Raw genomic sequence first — 18,939 nt, forward strand, 5'->3', positions numbered from 1 at the left:
TCTAAATATCTAAATCAGGTCATTGTTCTTGAGTCAGCTGGTCTAATGAATGAGCTTTGGCACTGCAGGCATTTTGTGTCCAATTCAACATTTAAATTCTCCTTCAAAGGACAAGAAATCCATTGGTTCTTATCACTTGTCTTATCCAAATGATCACTGACGAACCACTAAAAGCTTTAGGCTCATTATAGGCTGAAGTTTTCATTAATTATACAGCCATATATGGCAGTTAGTCATTACTATGTTCCCTGATACATGTGAGGTACCTGGTCTCTTCATGAACATGCTGTAACTGCTTTAACTTATGCAGACTTCAAAGCTGAGAATCATGTGACTTATTCTGCCCTAATTGGAGGTTCATTAAAGAAACTATATATGCCTGCTGGGTAGACCATGCTGTCATACCTCTTCCCCTAACACAGCTAGAATGTTTTCCAGTTTCACATGCATTAAAAAAATGTACACAGAAAAGTTGATTTGCTGAATTTTCTTGAATGGAGCACTATTGATACACACACACACACACACACACACACACACACACACACTCTCTCACACAGACATAGCGTATTTGTCACTAGCTGCTCAAGCTGTGCATTGAAAAGAACAATTAGGAGTCATCTAATTCACTGAGGGTGAGGAAGTTCACTACTCTTGTGAATCCTGTGTTTCATGCTATATTGCTCTTTATGTATGCAAGCTCATGGCTGATGGGGGAAGGCTGACCAGCACACACTGTCCTTGTCCTTCAGCTAATGATCTTGTCCCAGTTAGCAGCATAAGAATGACTAAAGCAGACAGTGGATTAATCAAGTTAAAAGTATCAACTTCAAGGAGAGTCTCTTCAACCTATTTGTTTAAAAAAGTGTGGTTTTCAAAAGGAAGACCTCAGCGAGGATGAGTGGCTTTTAGCTTGCAAATTCGATTTTTTTTTTTCATTTTCTGAAGGATATGTGAGTGGTAATTGCCTTTGTAGAACTCTCAGCAACAATGCTAGGACGTTGTGGTTGTTGCTATGTGGTTGCTAGGGTGTTCTGGGTGGTTTCTAATTTCTAGGGTAATTGCTTACTGGCCCATGTATACCTACAAATTCATCGTTCTGATATTGAAATAGGCCATTTATACAATACTTTAAAATTCCACGGAGGTTTTTATTTGTATGTGTTTTGGGGCAAATTCACTCTACTGTCAGAGAGGGAATTAGCATCTTCGTTTTACCCTTCTTCCATTTGAAAAATGAAAGTATGCAAGCTCATGGCTGATGGGGGAAGGCTGACCAGCACACACTGTCCTTGTCCTTCAGCTAATGATCTTGTCCCAGTTAGCAGCATAAGAATGACTAAAGCAGACAGTGGATTAATCAAGTTAAAAGTATCAACTTTAAGGAGAGTCTCTTCAACCTATTTGTTTAAAAAAGTGTGGTTTTCAAAAGGAAGACCTCAGCGAGGATGAGTGACTTTTAGCCTGCAAATTCAATTTTTTATTTTTTTTTCAATATGTGAGTGGTAATTGCCTTTGTAGAACTCTCAGCAACAATGCTAGGGCGTTGTGGTTGTTGCTATGTGGTTGCTAGGGTGTTCTGGGTGGTATCTAGTTTCTAGGGTAATTGCTTACTGGCCCATGTATACCTACAAATTCATAATTCTGATATTGAAATAGGCCATTTATACAATACTTTAAAATTCCACGGAGGTTTTTATTTGTATGTGTTTTGGGGCAAATTCACTCTACTCTCAGAGAGGGAATTAGCATCTTCATTTTGCCCTTCTTCCATTTGAAAAATGAAATACATAATATATTATAATTTTGTCTTTTCCCTTGTCTCTTTTCTTAAAAAATGGTTTAAAGGCTGAAATGTGAGGTTTATGATTTTCTAAAGCAATGCTTTTGTTAAAACTGCATTTTTTGAACTGTAAAGTTTTTTTAATCATTATTTTATGGTCATTTTACAGTTTACAGTTACCATAAACACTGGTGTTGTTTCAAAACAACATTACTACCTAAACAATAAGTAGTAATATTAGAATTTTCCAAAATGATTTTAACTGCTGATTCAAATATTATTTAGGAAAATTTAAAGAGTATTAATGAGTATTATTTGTATTATTTTGTATTTTATTAGAGTTGATCTACCCCTCCTTCTCATAACCTGCTTCAACACAAAAACAGTACACCAAAACAGGCTTAAAAAAATTGTAAATGCATAGGAAAATAATAGCACACCTCTTCCAACATTCTGTTTTCACTCAATACAGGAAAAGTGCATACTGCATAAATATTCAAGTCCTCAAAATAATTGTAATATGCCATTGTTTTATTTAAGGAAATATTCTTAGCAGAAAGAGAAAATCTGATTTGCATAAGTATACAGAATTGCAGAAGTGCAAAGTTTAAAGAGAATGAAAACAAAAATATTGTTGGCACATAAAAACTGATTTGCATAAGCATTCTATCTCTGTATTGCAGAAATGCGAAGATAACATGGGTGAAAAACAATTGCACTAATGAGTGCCTTACAATTGACCTCTACTTGGGAATCTTTATGCAGTGAAGGGATCATTATTGAAGTTGTGAATCTATAACACATTTCTGAAAATTATTCCCATCCAAATGTAAGGTTCTTATCTACATTTTTGCTGTTAATTTGAGATGGTATGTCTGCTGTTTTTCACAGACTGAAAAAGTCATGCAAACAGGAAATATTAAACTAGAATAACTTTTCCTGTAGATTGTAGGTCAGTAAAATAAAAATAGAAGATTTTGTGATGTTAGCTATTGTATAGCAGTGAATTGATCACATGAAGTGTTGTATGGGTTTAGTTTTAATCGAAAGTGTGGGTAGGGTGTGTTTGTTTCTTTCTTTCTGTGGGTGCTGACTGTTTACATGTCATCTAATGTCTGTGAGAGAACAAGCAACAGTCTCTTTCATATACACCCATGCTGTTGATCTGGCCTCACTTTTGCTTTGCTTCAGATATTTCTGCACTTTTGATGAATGTGTCTCTGCTTTTGTTGTATATGAGACTACAAAGACAATTCATGGAACTTAAACAACCACACTGTGCTTTTGGTCTCATAATCAGAGACCCCAGGCTTTGGAATAATGAGCTAAACACAAATCAGTCTCGATCGTGTTGTTGGATTTGCGTGTTTTTCACCACTGAAGCTCTTTGGACTGCATAAATGTGCTGCAACGAGCGTGTAGTTTCACTGCAGACCTTTCTGTTATATGTAGCTATGTGTGTGTTTGATTGATGATGACTGCAGTGCTGTGGGAGTCTTGGGAAAAATACCCTGTTTATTCTGCACATTCTCCAGAGCCAGCTCCGATCCGCAGGCAGTTTGATTTATACTGGGATCCAAGAAGCTTTACACCAGTGAGCTCCAACTGGGAGTGTGTGTTGGTTTCTTGTACTCAGCAAGCTAAGCATCATGCTGAAGTTTTTACACAAAACCAGAGAAACGCCTTCTCAGATGTGGATCCAAATTTTGCAGGATCACTTTTTTAAAGCTTTTACGCTGTTCTCGGCTCACACTCCCACGTCCAGCTGCTAATGGCTTTGCCGACCTGCAAAGAACATATCAAATGATAAAAGAGAGATCATCAGATGCTGCTAATGAAAGCTTTAATCTATGCAACCCTAATTAAAACCCCCTGGTTTGGCCTTTATTAAGAATGAGGGTAATTAAAACACAAATTGCCCTGAGGGTGCTATAAGCACTTTGCTGACACTTTTGATAATAGGGCCCTCCGAATGTTTAAAGACCTGTTTGTACTTAAGTGTCATATTATAGTAAATAAATTTTGTTTTGTTTCCTAAACTAAATAATGGGGTTTTAAATTGTCACTGTTTTAATCCTGAATCAAATGATTACAATATTATCTGGAGAATACTTACTTTTTATGTTGACAGTGTACTGTATCTTTTTTCTCCTGTCTTTGGTCATTATTAGACTAATGTAATACATATAAAAGTTTAAAACAGAAAAAAAAAACTTAAAGTTAACTTAATGTTAACTTTGACAACTCTAAAAAATATGTATTTTTAAATTATGTAAATATAGATAAACATATATATACAAATATACATACATACATACAAATACATTATAAATACTTTTTTTCTTTCTTTCTCTCTCTCTATACTACTTAAATTTTCCCTGGACCCCCTTCCAGTTCCGTTTTTTTAAACCCCTGCTGTAGATGATTCCATTTTTGGCAGATACAGACTCATCTCCTCAATAAAGATTCATAGAGCTCTAGGAAACCACTTTGGGTGATACAGGGTGAGCCAAAAAACAACACTGGGCGAGCCTAAAACCTCTTTTGAGAAAGTTTTGCCAGAGCATAATGGGACAGCATCTGACAAGATAGGAAAATACAAAGAAAACAAGAAGGAGGGGGGAGGGATGACCTTTCAAAAAGAAACCATGACCTTTCAAAAAGAAAGGTCATGGTTAGTGTCATCAAGCCACATTCTATTTATGGCTCCAAGTCAACACACAAGTGATTTTCCCTCAGCCTCGTTCCTCTACAGAGTTCTCACTGCTATGATTACTATATCTATTAATAATGCTTGTGATCCATCGTGTATTGTTGTTTGCAAGAAGACTTGTGGTATTAGCACTGCACAGCGAGATAAGGTTGCACTCAAACATGTATTTAAGGATGACACCCTCATGTAATACACCTTCTCTGTGCTGTCTGAGTAATGGTAGGGTAGCTCTGCTAGTGCTGGCTGTTAGCACTCGCCTAGAACTAATGAAAAAGGCCCCATTTAATTTAAGGAAAGTGGTGCCGTAATAGGCCTTCATCCCAGAGAGTGCTTTTTCAGGTAGAGGGATGGTCTGCTGAAACACAAGAGCCTCTCATCATTAATTACACTAAAAGGGAGGCTGTGCCTTTAAAAAATATAGTATGGCTGTTTTATTATGCACTTGGGAACCCTGAATTCACCTTGTTTGAATGCACTTTGAATACAGGATTTAGCTGAAAAGCCTTTTTTGATGCTAGTATTTCTTCATCTTCAATGTGGTACAAACTGCATGAACCTCTTAAGTTAGATCGCTTTAATACAAATGTTTTTTTGCTGAGTGTCAGTATGTAGATGAAAGGCTCGTTTGTGAGTTTTTCTGATTAAGTTCAGAGATGATGCTATGTTTGTTTTTCTTCCAAGGGGCTCGGGGAGGCTTCAGCGAGGGGGACAAGCATGGAAGGAGACTGCCTCAGCTGCATCAAGTACCTCATGTTTGTCTTCAACTTCCTTATCTTTGTGAGTATTTATCTGTCAGACCTTGACATACACTTCACATTTGATCTACCAGAGTATAAAGGGAAATAAATAGACAACTCATAGAGAACTGAATGTGAGAAACTTCTTGCTTAATATGGTGAATAAATGAATAGAAGTTTTGCCTTTCATTTAGAGCATCCAGTCACTTGTTTGATAGAGTTTATTTACTTTAGAATGTGCTTTAGCTGGACCAGTAACTGCTTGTGAATGCTACCAAGATGGCCGCCAAGTGAATCAACTTAACCCTGAAAAGTTAGACTATTAAGACTAATTGATATTTTACCTCTGTCCTCATCATTTTTTAAAGAAATTAATTATTTTCTTAATTAATTAATACTTAAGAATTAAAATGTAATATTTTATTACATTGATTAAATTTACAAAATATTTATATTTTAAAAAATGCTGTTCTTTTGAGCTTTCTATTATTCAAAGAACCCTGTATCACAGATTCCACAAAAAAATTATGCAGCATAACTGTTTTTAACATTGATAATAATACGAAATGAGAAATAAAAATAACAAAATTATTAGTATGATTTCAGCATTAGAATGATTTCTGAAGGTTCATGTGACACTGAAGACTGGATTAATGGTTGCTGCAAATTCAACTTTTCCATCAAAGGAATTAAAAAAAAAACATAAACTTGCAAAATAAACTTTTAAATTGCAATAATTCAGAATTTTACTTTTTTATTTTTGATCAAATAAATGTAGTTAAAATAAAATTGAAATAAATGTGTTGACTGATATACTAAAGCACATGTACTCTAGTATGTTATTTGATATTACATTTAAAGTTAATATATTTTAAATGTGTTAAATTGCAAATTCAACATTAAGTTTTATTTATTTATTTGTACAGCGCTTTTCACGATACAAATCATTGCAAAGCAACTTTACAGCAAATTAAGTTTCTGTGAGTTACAAATGTGTACTTACAAATATATTTGAATACATGACATACACGTTTCAATAGAAATTATAGCATCTTTTAGTTTACCATAAATGCATGTCAGTACAATCATCAGTACACTTTAACTGTATTTCAAAGACAACAGAAGTAATTATGAAAATACATATAAAGATGTACTTAAGTCCTATTTAAGTGGACTAACTAATTGTTTTTAATATAAATTTGAACTATAATACATTTTCATTTAATTGCAGTTAACATGCAATTGTCTGAAAACATTACATTCAGTTCATATTAAGTATATTATTTACGTAATAAGTATATTAAAGTGTACTTTCTTTTTCACTAAGGTATGCTTTGACTTTATATTTCCCCCAAAATCTAGCCTGTAGACTATTATGATTCACAAATGTGTAGCATAACAGCTACTTGTTTAAACATTTCAAAGCAAAAGAGGGGAAGATTCAGGAAGAGAAAAAGGGAAGAGACAGAAAGTGCTTCTTTGATCATCTGTCTAGGTTGACAACATAAATGCCCACTGTGGGATTGGCATAGACAGAGAAAGATTTGGACTCATTTCGTTTGACTGAATTAATTATCTCCCAACAGCAAGAATGTGATGTGATGTACACACGTAAGTGCAATGCTAACAATAAAATAGCTTGTTTCTTTAAAAAAAAAAAGCTAATATAATTCTCTAAAATCCATTTAACAAGCCAGAAACAGCTTCTCATATTTAATCAACCCTAAAAACTATTAAAACACAACTTTAGTGATACAGTCAAGCTGTTTATGGGATCTGTTTATAACAAAAATAGCTGCTGTGACAGGACTCCGCTTGACAGACACATTGCTAATGCCATCCATGAAAAGAATCCCAGGTTTGGCTGGTTAGGCAGAGAGACTGAGCAACATGTTTTTGTGTGAGGCTCTTATCTCAAAACCCACCACACAAACCCATACACACACACACACACACACACACACACATGCTTCTTGAGCTGCTTAATCACCAGTCTGGTGTGGTTGACAACATAAATGCCCACTGTGGGATTGGCATAGACAGAGAAAGATTTGGACTCATTTCGTTTGACTGAATTAATTATCTCCCAACAGCAAGAATGTGATGTGATGTACACACGTAAGTGCAATGCTAACAATAAAATAGCTTGTTTCTTTAAAAAAAAAAAGCTAATATAATTCTCTAAAATCCATTTAACAAGCCAGAAACAGCTTCTCATATTTAATCAACCCTAAAAACTATTAAAACACCAATTTAGTGATACAGTCAAGCTGTTTATGACAAAAATAGCTGCTGTGACAGGACTCCGCTTGACAGACACATTGCTAATGCCATCCATGAAAAGAATCCCAGGTTTGGCTGGTTAGGCAGAGAGACTGAGCAACATGTTTTTGTGTGAGGCTCTTATCTCAAAACCCACCACACAAACCCATACACACACACACACACACACACACACACATGCTTCTTGAGCTGCTTAATCACCAGTCTGGTGTCTGCTCAAACCTTCATTTGTGTGTGTGTGTGTGACTATGAACGATTGTATGGAGGAAGGGTATCACTTTGACAGGTAGAGGATTGTGGGAACTGCCAAAGAAACAGCAGCATTTCCCAGCCCCCACTCGACTGTCTTTGACTCGCTGTGTTAAAACTCCTTATGCTCCTCTATCCATTCACCTTCCCCCTCTTCTCTGGAAGCGTTCACTTTCAGTAGCCGTTTACCAATAATTATTTCTTTTCAGCAGTAGAACCCATTAGTATTCTCTCTCTTCTCAGTGGCACGTTAACGTTTGTGTTCACTTTACCAAGTAATGTGCGTACAACTCAGCAATTTGTGGTGCACAATAATTTTCATTAATCCTGCACTGCAAAATAATCAGCCATCATTAGTTTTTGATTTTCAGTTTAAAAATTGTTATTTTATTAGTGGATATTGCTTTCACAAAATGTGTCTTGAATGTAAGAGTGTATTTTATTTTGTGCCATTAGTAGAATTTTTGAGCTGTTTTAAGAATTTGCTAAGTGTTACGTTCGGTTGTTTTGAAGGTGTAGTACGTCTTTAAACAAATACCAAAACATACCTTGTTTTTCTAGACACATACCATGGTAATGGCATGTTTTTGGACATTTATGCTGAAAATACTAATGTATATATTTTCCTGATGTCCTGAAAAATTTTCCTTTGTTGAAGAGTCTTAAACCCCCATGAAAAGAATGCAAAATGTCTGAACTGTAATAAATTGTTTCTATAATTGGTAGGCGATTATTTTGGATGTTGTGAAGGGTGTGTGAAGTGGCTTCATGTTAACTGTTCTATTTACAATTAAGATTCATTTGAGATTCATATGCCTGGACCAACATTTTAGCATCATTTACTGAACAAGTTATTAAATGTTTACCTAAAGGGATAGTTCACCCAAAATTCATTGTTTACTCACCCTCATGTTGTTCCAAATCCAGTAGAACACAGAAGAAGATATTTTAAACAACGTTGGTAACCAAACCAAAGTTATGGTTACCATTGAATTCCACTGTATGGACAAAAAGAGCATTTTGAGACATTTTTCATAATGTGTTCCACAGAAGAAAAAACATACAGGTTTAGAATGACACGAGGGTAAGTAAATGATGATTTTAATTTTGGGGTGAACTATCCCTTACGAAAAAGAAGTTTATTCAAGTGTGCTATTAGTATACTTCTTTTAAACTAAAAATAGGAAAGTATACTTTTAGTCTACTTTTTATGTACTTCTCGGAAATTGGCTTTATGTACTTCTCAGAAATATACTTAAAATGACATTTAAGTATACTTGACTTATACTTAGAAAAAGTCTAAATATATTTCAGCTATAATTGTGCTCCGGGATGCCTTTAAATGTTACTCCCAAATGTTTTAATGCATCAAACTATTTGCATATGGTGATAATGTTGCCCTGTCACTATAGCTCCTTTATCTAGCCTTGGTAAACCTCCCTAATTTTACTGTATATACTGTATAAGTTTAAATAAATGTATTAAAATTAAATTTAGCTTGTCAGGATAATGAGAAGAAATGTATTTCTTTTTCAATTTATGTAGAAAAGTGAAAAATGGCACAAACGGTAATGTAGTAATCTTAAATGGCTTCTTTCTTTATCTCCTAATCTCCACAGCTGGGTGGCTCCTTCCTCCTTAGTGTTGGGGTATGGGTGGTGGTGGACCCCACAGGTTTTAGGGAGATAGTGGCCGCCAACCCCCTTCTCTTCACGGGCGTCTACATCATCCTGGCCATGGGGGGCATGCTTTTCCTGCTGGGCTTCCTGGGCTGCTGCGGAGCCATACGAGAAAACAAGTGTTTGCTGCTTTTTGTGAGTCACAGTATATTGGAGAGGATGTTATGTTTCAATAACACTTAGTAAAGCTGCTGTCACATAGGTTACAAGAAAGGAATGGTTCTTTTAAGAACTCTTCACTGAAAGGTTTTTTGGGGAACACAAAATGATTCTTTTATGGCATTGTTGCGAAAGCCCATTTTTTCGACCTTTATTTTTAAGAGTGTAGCAAATTACAGTTTAGCAGAATAGCCAGTCCTGTTTCATAGTGCTAACTACATTCAGCTTCAGTTATTCATACAGACAGCATTCGGTAAGTTAGTAAATACGGTTGTTTGACCCAAACACTGACAAAATCCGCATCTCTCTTCAGTTCTTCATGCTGATCCTCATTATATTCCTGGCAGAGCTGGCGGCAGCCATTCTTGCCTTCATCTTCCGGGAACATGTGAGTGACCATGTCCAACATGTTGAGACAGATTTATGTGTTCTGTGTGCGGCTAATATCTCTAAAAATATATATATATTGTGCATGGGTGTGCAGCTGACTAGAGAATACTTCACTAAGGAACTGAAGAGGTACTACCAAGGCTACAACAACACTGATGTCTTCACATCAACGTGGAACGCCATTATGAATACAGTAGGTCTTGTTTGTTCCTCAAACATCAGCTACTGTGAATCACCGTTTACCAAACTTATTTAACCCATCAAAAAAAAAAAAACATGGACACCAAGCCAAAAATGAGCTTATTTTAACTCATATTCACCTGTCTCTGCGTTCCTCTAGTTTGACTGCTGTGGAGTGAACAGTCCAGAAGACTTTGAGGAAAGCATCTTCAGGTTTATAAACCCCGGTGAAGTGGTGCCCGAGGCCTGCTGCCGTAGGAATAATCATCTCGTAGAAGTAGGCTTCAGTAACAGGGAGGAATGCCTGTCAGGCAGCATGCTGTACCGGAACAACAAGGTGGGCTCTCATACTGTTGTATACGTCACATCCCCTCTGCCTGCTCAAAAGCTCATAGCTCAAATTTAACTAGAGCAGAAAACAGGAAAAGAGGAATAGTGTTACCACTCTGCTTCAGCTGCCTCAGTGCTGACTAGTGCTTTTCCATGTTCTCAGTGTCTGGGGAATGTGAGCGTGTGTGAGAGTTTCTGTGAAAGCGAGCAGGGGCAGTAAAACTTAAGTGAGAGTCCGCATGGGTTGTCCTCTAGTCATGCATACTTCATGTGAACTTACTAAAGAACAAGATTTTCTTCTGATAATTATGTGTTGGGAAAATTTTGTCATTTACTCATGTCGTTCCAAACCCTTATGACTGTATCTGTGAAATGCAAAATGTGTTGTTTTGAAAAAAATCTTCACACACTTCACAGCTGTTTAACTTCATAATTAAGAAAAAAAACACTATAAAAATCGTCCATATGACTTGTGAGCTATATTTGAAGTCATCTGGAGTCATTTGATAGCTTTGTGTGAAGAACAGGCTCATTGTTGAATCATTGTTTAATGATAATCTTCTCCTTCAGTGAGCTGTTAATTTGAGACCAGATCATTGAGTCCGTTTGATTCTTGATCAAATTGACCAGTCTAGTTCAAATCATTCAAGTCGCAAGTGAAGTCAAAATTTATTTGCGTAGCACTTTTCACAATACACATTGATTCAAAGCAGCCGTATCAAAAGTCATACTTGAATGTCTAATGCCTTAGTGATCCTCTGGATTTAGATTGTACTATTGTTTAACAACATACCAATTGTTCAGCTGTATTGTTCTATTAAGAGATTTAAATGTTGGTTGGTTTTGTTTTAAGTGAGAGTGAGCAATTGTTCGAAAGTATAAAAGAAAATATGATCCGTTGTTGCTTGTGAGAAGTCTGAAAACTTGAAAAGACCTACAAAAAGCTCTAACTGAATAGAACTAATGGAAAGCAATGATTCATTCACTAATTCAAACTCAATGAACTAGTCACAGCTGAATATAGTGCACAAGTCGTATGCACTACTAGGTGTTTATTTGCGTCACTTTTTTTGTTTTTTGAGATTTACAGACAACATGTATAGGTGAGTAGATAATGGCATCATTTCACAAAATTGTACAAATTAAAATGTTTTTCTTTCTGTTTGGATCGGCAGGGCTGCTATTCAGCGGTTGTGGACTACTTTGAGATGTACATCTATGTTGCTGGTGCCCTGGCTATTGTTGTACTCACGATCGAGGTAAGGTATTACATAATGTCTGCTCCGTTGATATTATCTCAGAGAATTTGTTTAAAACTGTTAAAGATGGAACAGATCTTGAGAGAATGACCACAGATACACGAGTTTGAGTTGAACAGAACCGAGTTAGTCCTTTAAATTGAATCACTGCTGCCCTCATGTGGTAATGTGCTGGAGGTAGACAGCTGAATGGAGTGACTTCACTCGAGTAAAATCATGGTCGCCGTGATTTTGCCAAGTAAGACATCTTTTGTTGATCCTGGATCAACATTACTGTCCAAAAATATAGACTGAACCCAATCCCTACCCCTAAACCTAACCCTACCCATAATTTATTCCTAAAATCAGTGTGAAATGATAGCTGATTAACAAGGGTGTAGAAGCACCTAACCCTGATCGTAAGCCTAAAACAGATATTTCCTGAAAAGCTATCCCTTAATTCTGATTGGTTAATTGGAATGTTGTTCCAGGATCAACAAGGATGTTGTACTTGGTGAAATCACGGTCACCTAAAATCATCATGCTGTACATACAAATTAAATTAATCAAAGGAACCATTTCAATTAAGCAGAGAAGCTGAATGAAGTTTGAGTAGATGTTTTTTTAACATGTGAGGGGCCCTTAAGATTGAATCTTTCTCTATGAATTTTTTTTATAACTAAAATAAGCAAAACTGTTTGAATGGTTCATAATTGTTTGTTTCCTTTCATATGAATCTACATAAGATGTTTGTGTTTCTTTTCTAAACAGCTTTTCGCAATGGTGTTCGCCATGTGTTTGTTCAGGGGAATCCAATAGATCAAGTTCACCGAAAGACTTTTTCAAAAAGGAAAACACCACAAAAGAAAACTGAACCACTTGTCAAAGAATGTTTTACGCCATTTTTTTTATCTCTAAAATTATTAAGGAACAAAGAATCATTGACCTGTACTTCACAGCTGGACCTTTGAGGTACAACGTAACAAAATAAAACATTGATAAAAAAAGAACATTCTTTGAATACTGCGAAGATTTATTGGGCTTCTTGTCAGAAAGCCCAATGCGTAATTTTGACCAGGTGTTAAAAGACCAGATAAAGCCTGAAAAACGGATGAAGAAGGTGCTGCACTGATTTTGGATGAAGAATATTTATACTAAGTAATGCTGGCTTGTTTGTATAGGCATTTGTGCTTTTAGTAAAAATCTGCGTGGATGTTGGATATCTGTGTGTGTGTGTGTGTGTGTGTGTGTTGGGTGAATGTACCTCTTCCTTGCTTGAAGACCAGCATTGTTTTTGTATTGTGATGTTTATTGAAATAGTAATTCTGTGATTTTAGCTGAAGTTGATGTGTATGCATTTGTACTGAAGATAAGACTAACATTAAAGGAATCTCTGATGAACCATTTGCTCAGTCTCCATAAATCCGATCTTTGGGAGTCCGAGCTTTAGTTTAAGTGTTTCCACATTGGCATTATGAACTGCTAAATGAAAGAACCCAGGTCTGCATGACTTCAAGTATGTGCCTTTTATGTTTGTTTATTTGTTTATTTATTTATTCATTTATTTGTTTTTATGTGAGGTTAATAGTTTTGACTCCTTCTTACAACTAAGTCAAGTACTTTAATTACCTGTGTTTGTATTAATTGTCAGTCTAAGCAGAAATGAGGCAACAGCACAAAATGCAGTCCCTCGGTAGACATTGTGTTCTGGGGAGGACCCCTGGGCGGCGGGGCCCCATGCACTTGTGTGGTGCCTAAACACGCTACTGCACCCACACAGTGGAACGGGTCAATGGGGTGTACTGACATTGAAAATTTCTCCCGATATTAACATAGAAACACATGGTCATAAACTGGAAGTCACAGAATTTTGCAGAGGGTTCTATAATGTGACATCATAATAAATGTGAAAGCATGTAAGGGCAAAAAATCTTCACTTTGCTCATTCTGCAGCTCACTAACAGTAGCGAATATGGGCAACTCAATTCATGTTGTAAACCAGCAATAAAGGATTGTGGCAGCATGTACAAATACCTTCAAGGTACACCACCACAATCTCCCACTAGTAAAGTGGAAAACAATCCACATCCAGTTAGTGTTGGAGAGGAGGATGTGGATGGTAAAAAAAGAAAGAGGAAGGAAGAAGGACACCATTAAAAAGAAGAAAAGGTTTTGGAGGGGACATTTCTCATTAGAGGTGGCAGATGACCCTAATGTTCTCCCGATTGACCAACCTGAGGATGATGATAATGTCCTCCATGTTCCAGTCTGCTCTGAACATGATTGAAGCAACAGCGTCCTCCCCGACTCCCGACCAATCTGCATCTGACTGACATGCCAACAGTCCGATTTGCATCTGATTGGAGCATCGACATTCCCTATACTCCAGCACCTTCTACACCAGATTGGAGTGTCGACATCTTCCAACCTCCAGCCCAATCTGTGTCAGACTCCAATCACAACAATAGAGGATCTTGTGTATTTGGAGAATGATATGAAAGTGGAGATGAGAATTCTGAGTCTGTTTACTGCCACAACATACACATTCTTGATAAAACCTCTTCTGGACTGCTTGACTTTTTTTTTTGCCGACTATACATATTTATCTTTTAACAGCCATCAATTCCCGTCGTAATGAAATTGGGGAAATTTTGCTGGGCGAAGGAGGTTTTGGAGCAGTGTATAATGGGAGTCGTTTGGAAGATGGCCCCAAAGTTTCTTTTTTTCTTTCTTTTTTCTCTTTTTTTTTTTTTTGCTAACATTATCTAGATAGCAAGTTGTTTAGTCTTATCGTCATCCTTGTAATATATTACTCTATCTTTTACAAACCCTCTTAGTGTCATCCACTGATTAAAGCACTTGGCCTGTAAACATGCATAATTTTAAAATCATGCCTGGAATTAAAATTTGTGAAACTTTATGTGAAACCGTACAGAAATTCCTGTTTTTTGTTTTGTTCCTCATGTAGCAGTGAAATTTGTTACAAAGACGGAGAATGTGGTGTATACCACCATTGTAAGTAGGCTGTGCTCTCTGTTTTTTTTTTTTTTCGTCTTGGTCACTGTTTTCAGTTTAAAATATATTAACATAAACTTTAAACTACAAATGTTTTTTCAATAGTTAAACAGCCATTGTCAGTGGTCTGTTTAAGAATGGCCTAATTGGTAAACCACCTCCAGCTAAGTACCAAAAAAGTGTCTTTTAGCCGGGTCATCCCAAACCCTGATGTAGTAGCCCTGATGATTCCTGCCAGTGAAGGTCCCAGGGTTTCTGAGATCATCAAGCTCTTGGACTAGCAGGATCGACCTGATGATTACATCATGGTCTTAGAGTTTGGTCAACACCTCTTTGGTGTTGTGGAGTGCCATGGAGGGGGCCTCAATGACGTGGATTGTCATGGGGCAGGCAACCCACACTGCTTTCACTGCGTGCTGCGATATCAAACTAGAATCTGCCATTTAACCAGGATGCCCTTGAAGTGAAGCTGATCGACTTTGGGTGTGGTGATCTCCTTGCAAACTCGCCATATCATTTGTTTATGTATGTATTATCTCAATTTCTTCTCAATACCTTGTATCAAGATAGGAGCATCAAACCTTTTTTGTAACGCAAACGTGCACATCAGACCAAATCTCTTTCCTTACGGCACAGATCTGTACTGCCCCCCCCCCTAAGTACACAATGGAGGGAACGTACCATGGCAAGCCAGTGACAGTGTGGTTTCTTCTGTGTGCACTGGTGTGTGGAGATTATTAATCCAACAATGAACCGGATGTCATCAAGGCAAACCTCTGGTCCAAAGATGGTTTATCAAAAGGTGAGCACTTTATCAGAGCTAAATGGCGAGTTATAATTCTGAATCATACAAAATTCATTCTCATCACTGAGAATAACGTTATTAAACAGAGAATATGTGAAGATGAATGTAATCAGACATCTCTCCTATATTTTTGTACTGAAAGCTGTCATTTGAGAGGCTGTCTCCTGCCGTGTAATCCTGACAGCAGATTCAGTTAGGCAAGATCCTCCTCCACGAATGGTTTAAGGTATCGAGCCTTTATCTATTGTAAAAACTTAAGTTGACCAAGTACTGTATATGTCCTAAAAGTAGTATATTTAGACAATAAACGTGACGTCTGCTTCTGTTTCAGGTTGCAGATGTGGAGGAGACACTGTAAAATAGGGTCATTAATATGACAGGAACCCCTGGGGATGCTCCTTTCACAGCTGATCCAGATGTTCCTTTCATGCCCCTAGAGAAAACCAGTGTCCAAGTACAACTCTCTTCCAGAATTTTTGACTTTGACCATGCCAGTCCCAAAGCTGCCTGCCTCAGACTGCTTTGGTTCCAGAGTGCTTGTCATGGTCACCACAGAGGTGGAGACACGGATGTAGCCAACACCCAAAGGCAACCCTGTCCTCTCGCTCTCTCTCTCTTTCCAGCGGTCTGGATCCCAGATGGTCCAATCATGGACTCCCCAGATGTTAATGATACTGCCACCAAAGAGGCTTTAAAATCTGGGGTGACATCAGAGTTCTTAATCATGGCTGGCTTGGTCACCTAGTTGCTGTCTTGGCTGCCTCAGGCCTAGACCTTCCTTTAATGGCTGCCACCTAACTGGTGCCAGTTCAAGAGATCTCTCTCTCTCTCTCTAATTCCGAGTACTTGGCCACATGTCACGTCACTTTCACTTTCACACTTTAAAAGAGACAGCAGTGGCATTAATATCTAGGGCAACTTCAGAGTATTTTGTCACAGTTGGCTTGGTCCGTGAATTGCCATCTCGACTACACCAGCCACAGAGCTCAGCCTTCCTGTCACAGATCCTGGCTCCTAGAGAAACTAGCCAGTGGCCAACTGCATCCCCAGTCCAATGCGCTCTCTCTGGCCATCCAGATCCCACAGGATCCAGCTGGCCTCCCTAGGTGTTAATGCCACTGCCCCCAAAGAGATGGCAATGGCATTAATATCTGGGGTAACATCAGAGTTCTCTGTCACAGTCCCTAAGTTGCTGTGTTGGCTGCCCAAAGAGCTCATTTTATGGCTGCTGCCTGAGCTTCCATCTCGACTGCACCAGCCCCAGAGCCCCAATGGCAGTGACATTAACATTTAGGGCAACTTCAGAGTTCTTTGTCACAGTTGGTTTATTCCACGAGTTGCTGTCTCAGCTGCACCAGCCCCAGAGCTGTCTATCTCAGCCTCCCAGTCACAGAGTCCTGGTCCCAGAGAAACTAGCCCGTGATCAACATCACCCCAGTCCAAAATCTCTCTCCTTCTCAGGCCATCCAGATCACAAAGGATCCAAATGGCCTCCCCATATGTTAGTGCCACTGCCCCCAAATAAACGGCAGTGGCATTAACATCTGGGGTAACATCATGGCTTAATGGTCACCGAGTTCCCTCTCTTGGCCACGTGGTCACAGAGCTCCAGTCACTAACTACCCAGTGTCCAGTACCACCCCAGTCGAAAAGTCGAAAAAAAGGATCACCGCCTTGTGTCAGTATTTTGTTGAACCACCTTTTGCTTTAATTTCAGCCTTTAGTCTCTTGGGATATGTCTCTACTAACTTTGCACATCTAGACTTTGCAATATTTGCCCACTCTTCTTTGCAGAACTGCTAAAGTTCAGTTCAATTTGAGGGTGACCGTTTCGTGGACTGCAGTCTTCAAGTCATTCCACAGATTTTCAGCGGTGTCTGATAGGCCATGCAAGGACATTCACCTTTTTCTCCTTCAACCACTGTGTGGTCAGTTTTGCTGTGTGCTTTGGGTCATTGTCATGTTGGAAGGTAAACCTTCTTCCCATTGACAACTTTCTGGCAGAGGGCAGCACACACAATGACCACTCTTTGTCATAAATTCCTGTAACTGCTTCAGAGATGCTGTAAGCCTCTTGGTAGCCTCTCTCCTCCTGGCTCTTTCATCCAGTTTGGAGCGATGTCCTGATCCAGGTAGAGTCTGTTGTACCAAATACCAAATAGTTTACAAGTCATTTTTAGTAGGGGGGTGATCCTTTTTCCAACTCAGAGTTTCTGTTTTTTTTTTGTTTGTTTTTTTAAAGTTAATTTATTTTAACTGCAGATTTATATAACTGAATGTGGCTCTTGTAAGCAGTGAGATGTACACTTAAACCAGTTTTCTTATACAGGCGTTCAAGGCGTCGACCTGCAACCTTCATGATGCAAAGTACAGGAGTAAACCAGGGTGATGTGTGCTTAGAAGGTACCAGTCTTCTTTTGAGAGGGGCATGAGTATCAAGAACAGTGGAAATTGAGGTATTATATTTGGCAAGAATATCTATAGAGCTAGTATGTTCAGTGATATCAGAGAGGTGATTTTGTAGAGCTGTGGAGAACAGTAATGGGCTCACAGAGTTGAGGTTACGGTAAGTGATGATACCCATTATGAGTGACCCACACCAATTTTTCTTATGTTAACAACTTTCCCAAAGATCTAAACATTCAATGTTTTGTCATATACATTCATATACATTTACTTTTTTTATTTATTTCATATACAATTTACATTTGTCATATACATTATACATACAAGCTTTCTAATTGCAAATGTAAAAAGTCTAGAGTGGGCTTATAAGGCACATTTGTACCATTTAAGCCCACCTCTATATGAAATAACCTGACCTGAATGTCTTTGTTCCTCCAGAGAACTTGGAGGAAACCCAGACCTGTTTCAGAGAGGACAACAGGCCACACGAAGACAACTGTTTAAATGTCTTAAATATTTCAGCGTTGAAGAGAAGTATTTGCAGAGTAGAAGTAAGTTTGAATGTCTCTAGTCATTTTGATAGTTATGAAGAAAGAACTATATGCCAAACAAGGAAAAAGACAGACAATATCATCTGTGATTGGCTGTGGCAAAAAAGGGTAAAACGCATGTGGTTAACATTATAATACAATTCTAATAAAATGCATGTCTGTGTAGATACAGCCCAGGTTTGCTGCTTTTGTGAAGTCCTCTGTTTTTTAGATTAAATCTGCAGAGAAAATATGTCTGCCGCCCTCATGTGGCTGTGAGATGAAACATAATTTCCCAGCACAAGCAAAATAAGATCACGGCTAAATTAAATTGACAGTGAACAAAATCTCTAGGAGCAAATAAACACATAAGAGAACTCAAACCTGTAATATGAACACATTCTTTTGCAGATTGTCAGCATTTGAAGTCTTCCGAAAAATC

The 18,939-nt window shown here is 37.8% G+C and overlaps 1 protein-coding gene across 4 annotated transcripts in view; it reads left to right on the forward strand.

Moving 5' to 3' along the window:
* Positions 1–12,944, forward strand: part of LOC107715246 (tetraspanin-18-like) — a 55,259-nt gene extending 42,315 nt beyond the window's left edge. For all 4 annotated transcript variants that reach the window (XM_016521329.1, XM_016521330.1, XM_016521332.1 and 1 more), the window contains exons 3-9: positions 5,178–5,273; positions 9,385–9,579; positions 9,917–9,991; positions 10,088–10,186; positions 10,334–10,510; positions 11,679–11,762; positions 12,513–12,944. In XM_016521329.1, coding sequence (XP_016376815.1) covers positions 5,178–5,273; positions 9,385–9,579; positions 9,917–9,991; positions 10,088–10,186; positions 10,334–10,510; positions 11,679–11,762; positions 12,513–12,560 — 774 coding nt within the window. In that variant the 3' untranslated portion in view covers positions 12,561–12,944. The remainder of the gene's footprint in view (positions 1–5,177; positions 5,274–9,384; positions 9,580–9,916; positions 9,992–10,087; positions 10,187–10,333; positions 10,511–11,678; positions 11,763–12,512) is intronic.
* Positions 12,945–18,939: the final 5,995 nt, after the last annotated feature.

Source organism: Sinocyclocheilus rhinocerous, unplaced genomic scaffold (genome assembly GCF_001515625.1).
Source record: "Sinocyclocheilus rhinocerous isolate Xijiao unplaced genomic scaffold, SAMN03320098_v1.1 scaffold659, whole genome shotgun sequence".
Lineage (NCBI taxonomy): Eukaryota > Metazoa > Chordata > Actinopteri > Cypriniformes > Cyprinidae > Sinocyclocheilus > Sinocyclocheilus rhinocerous.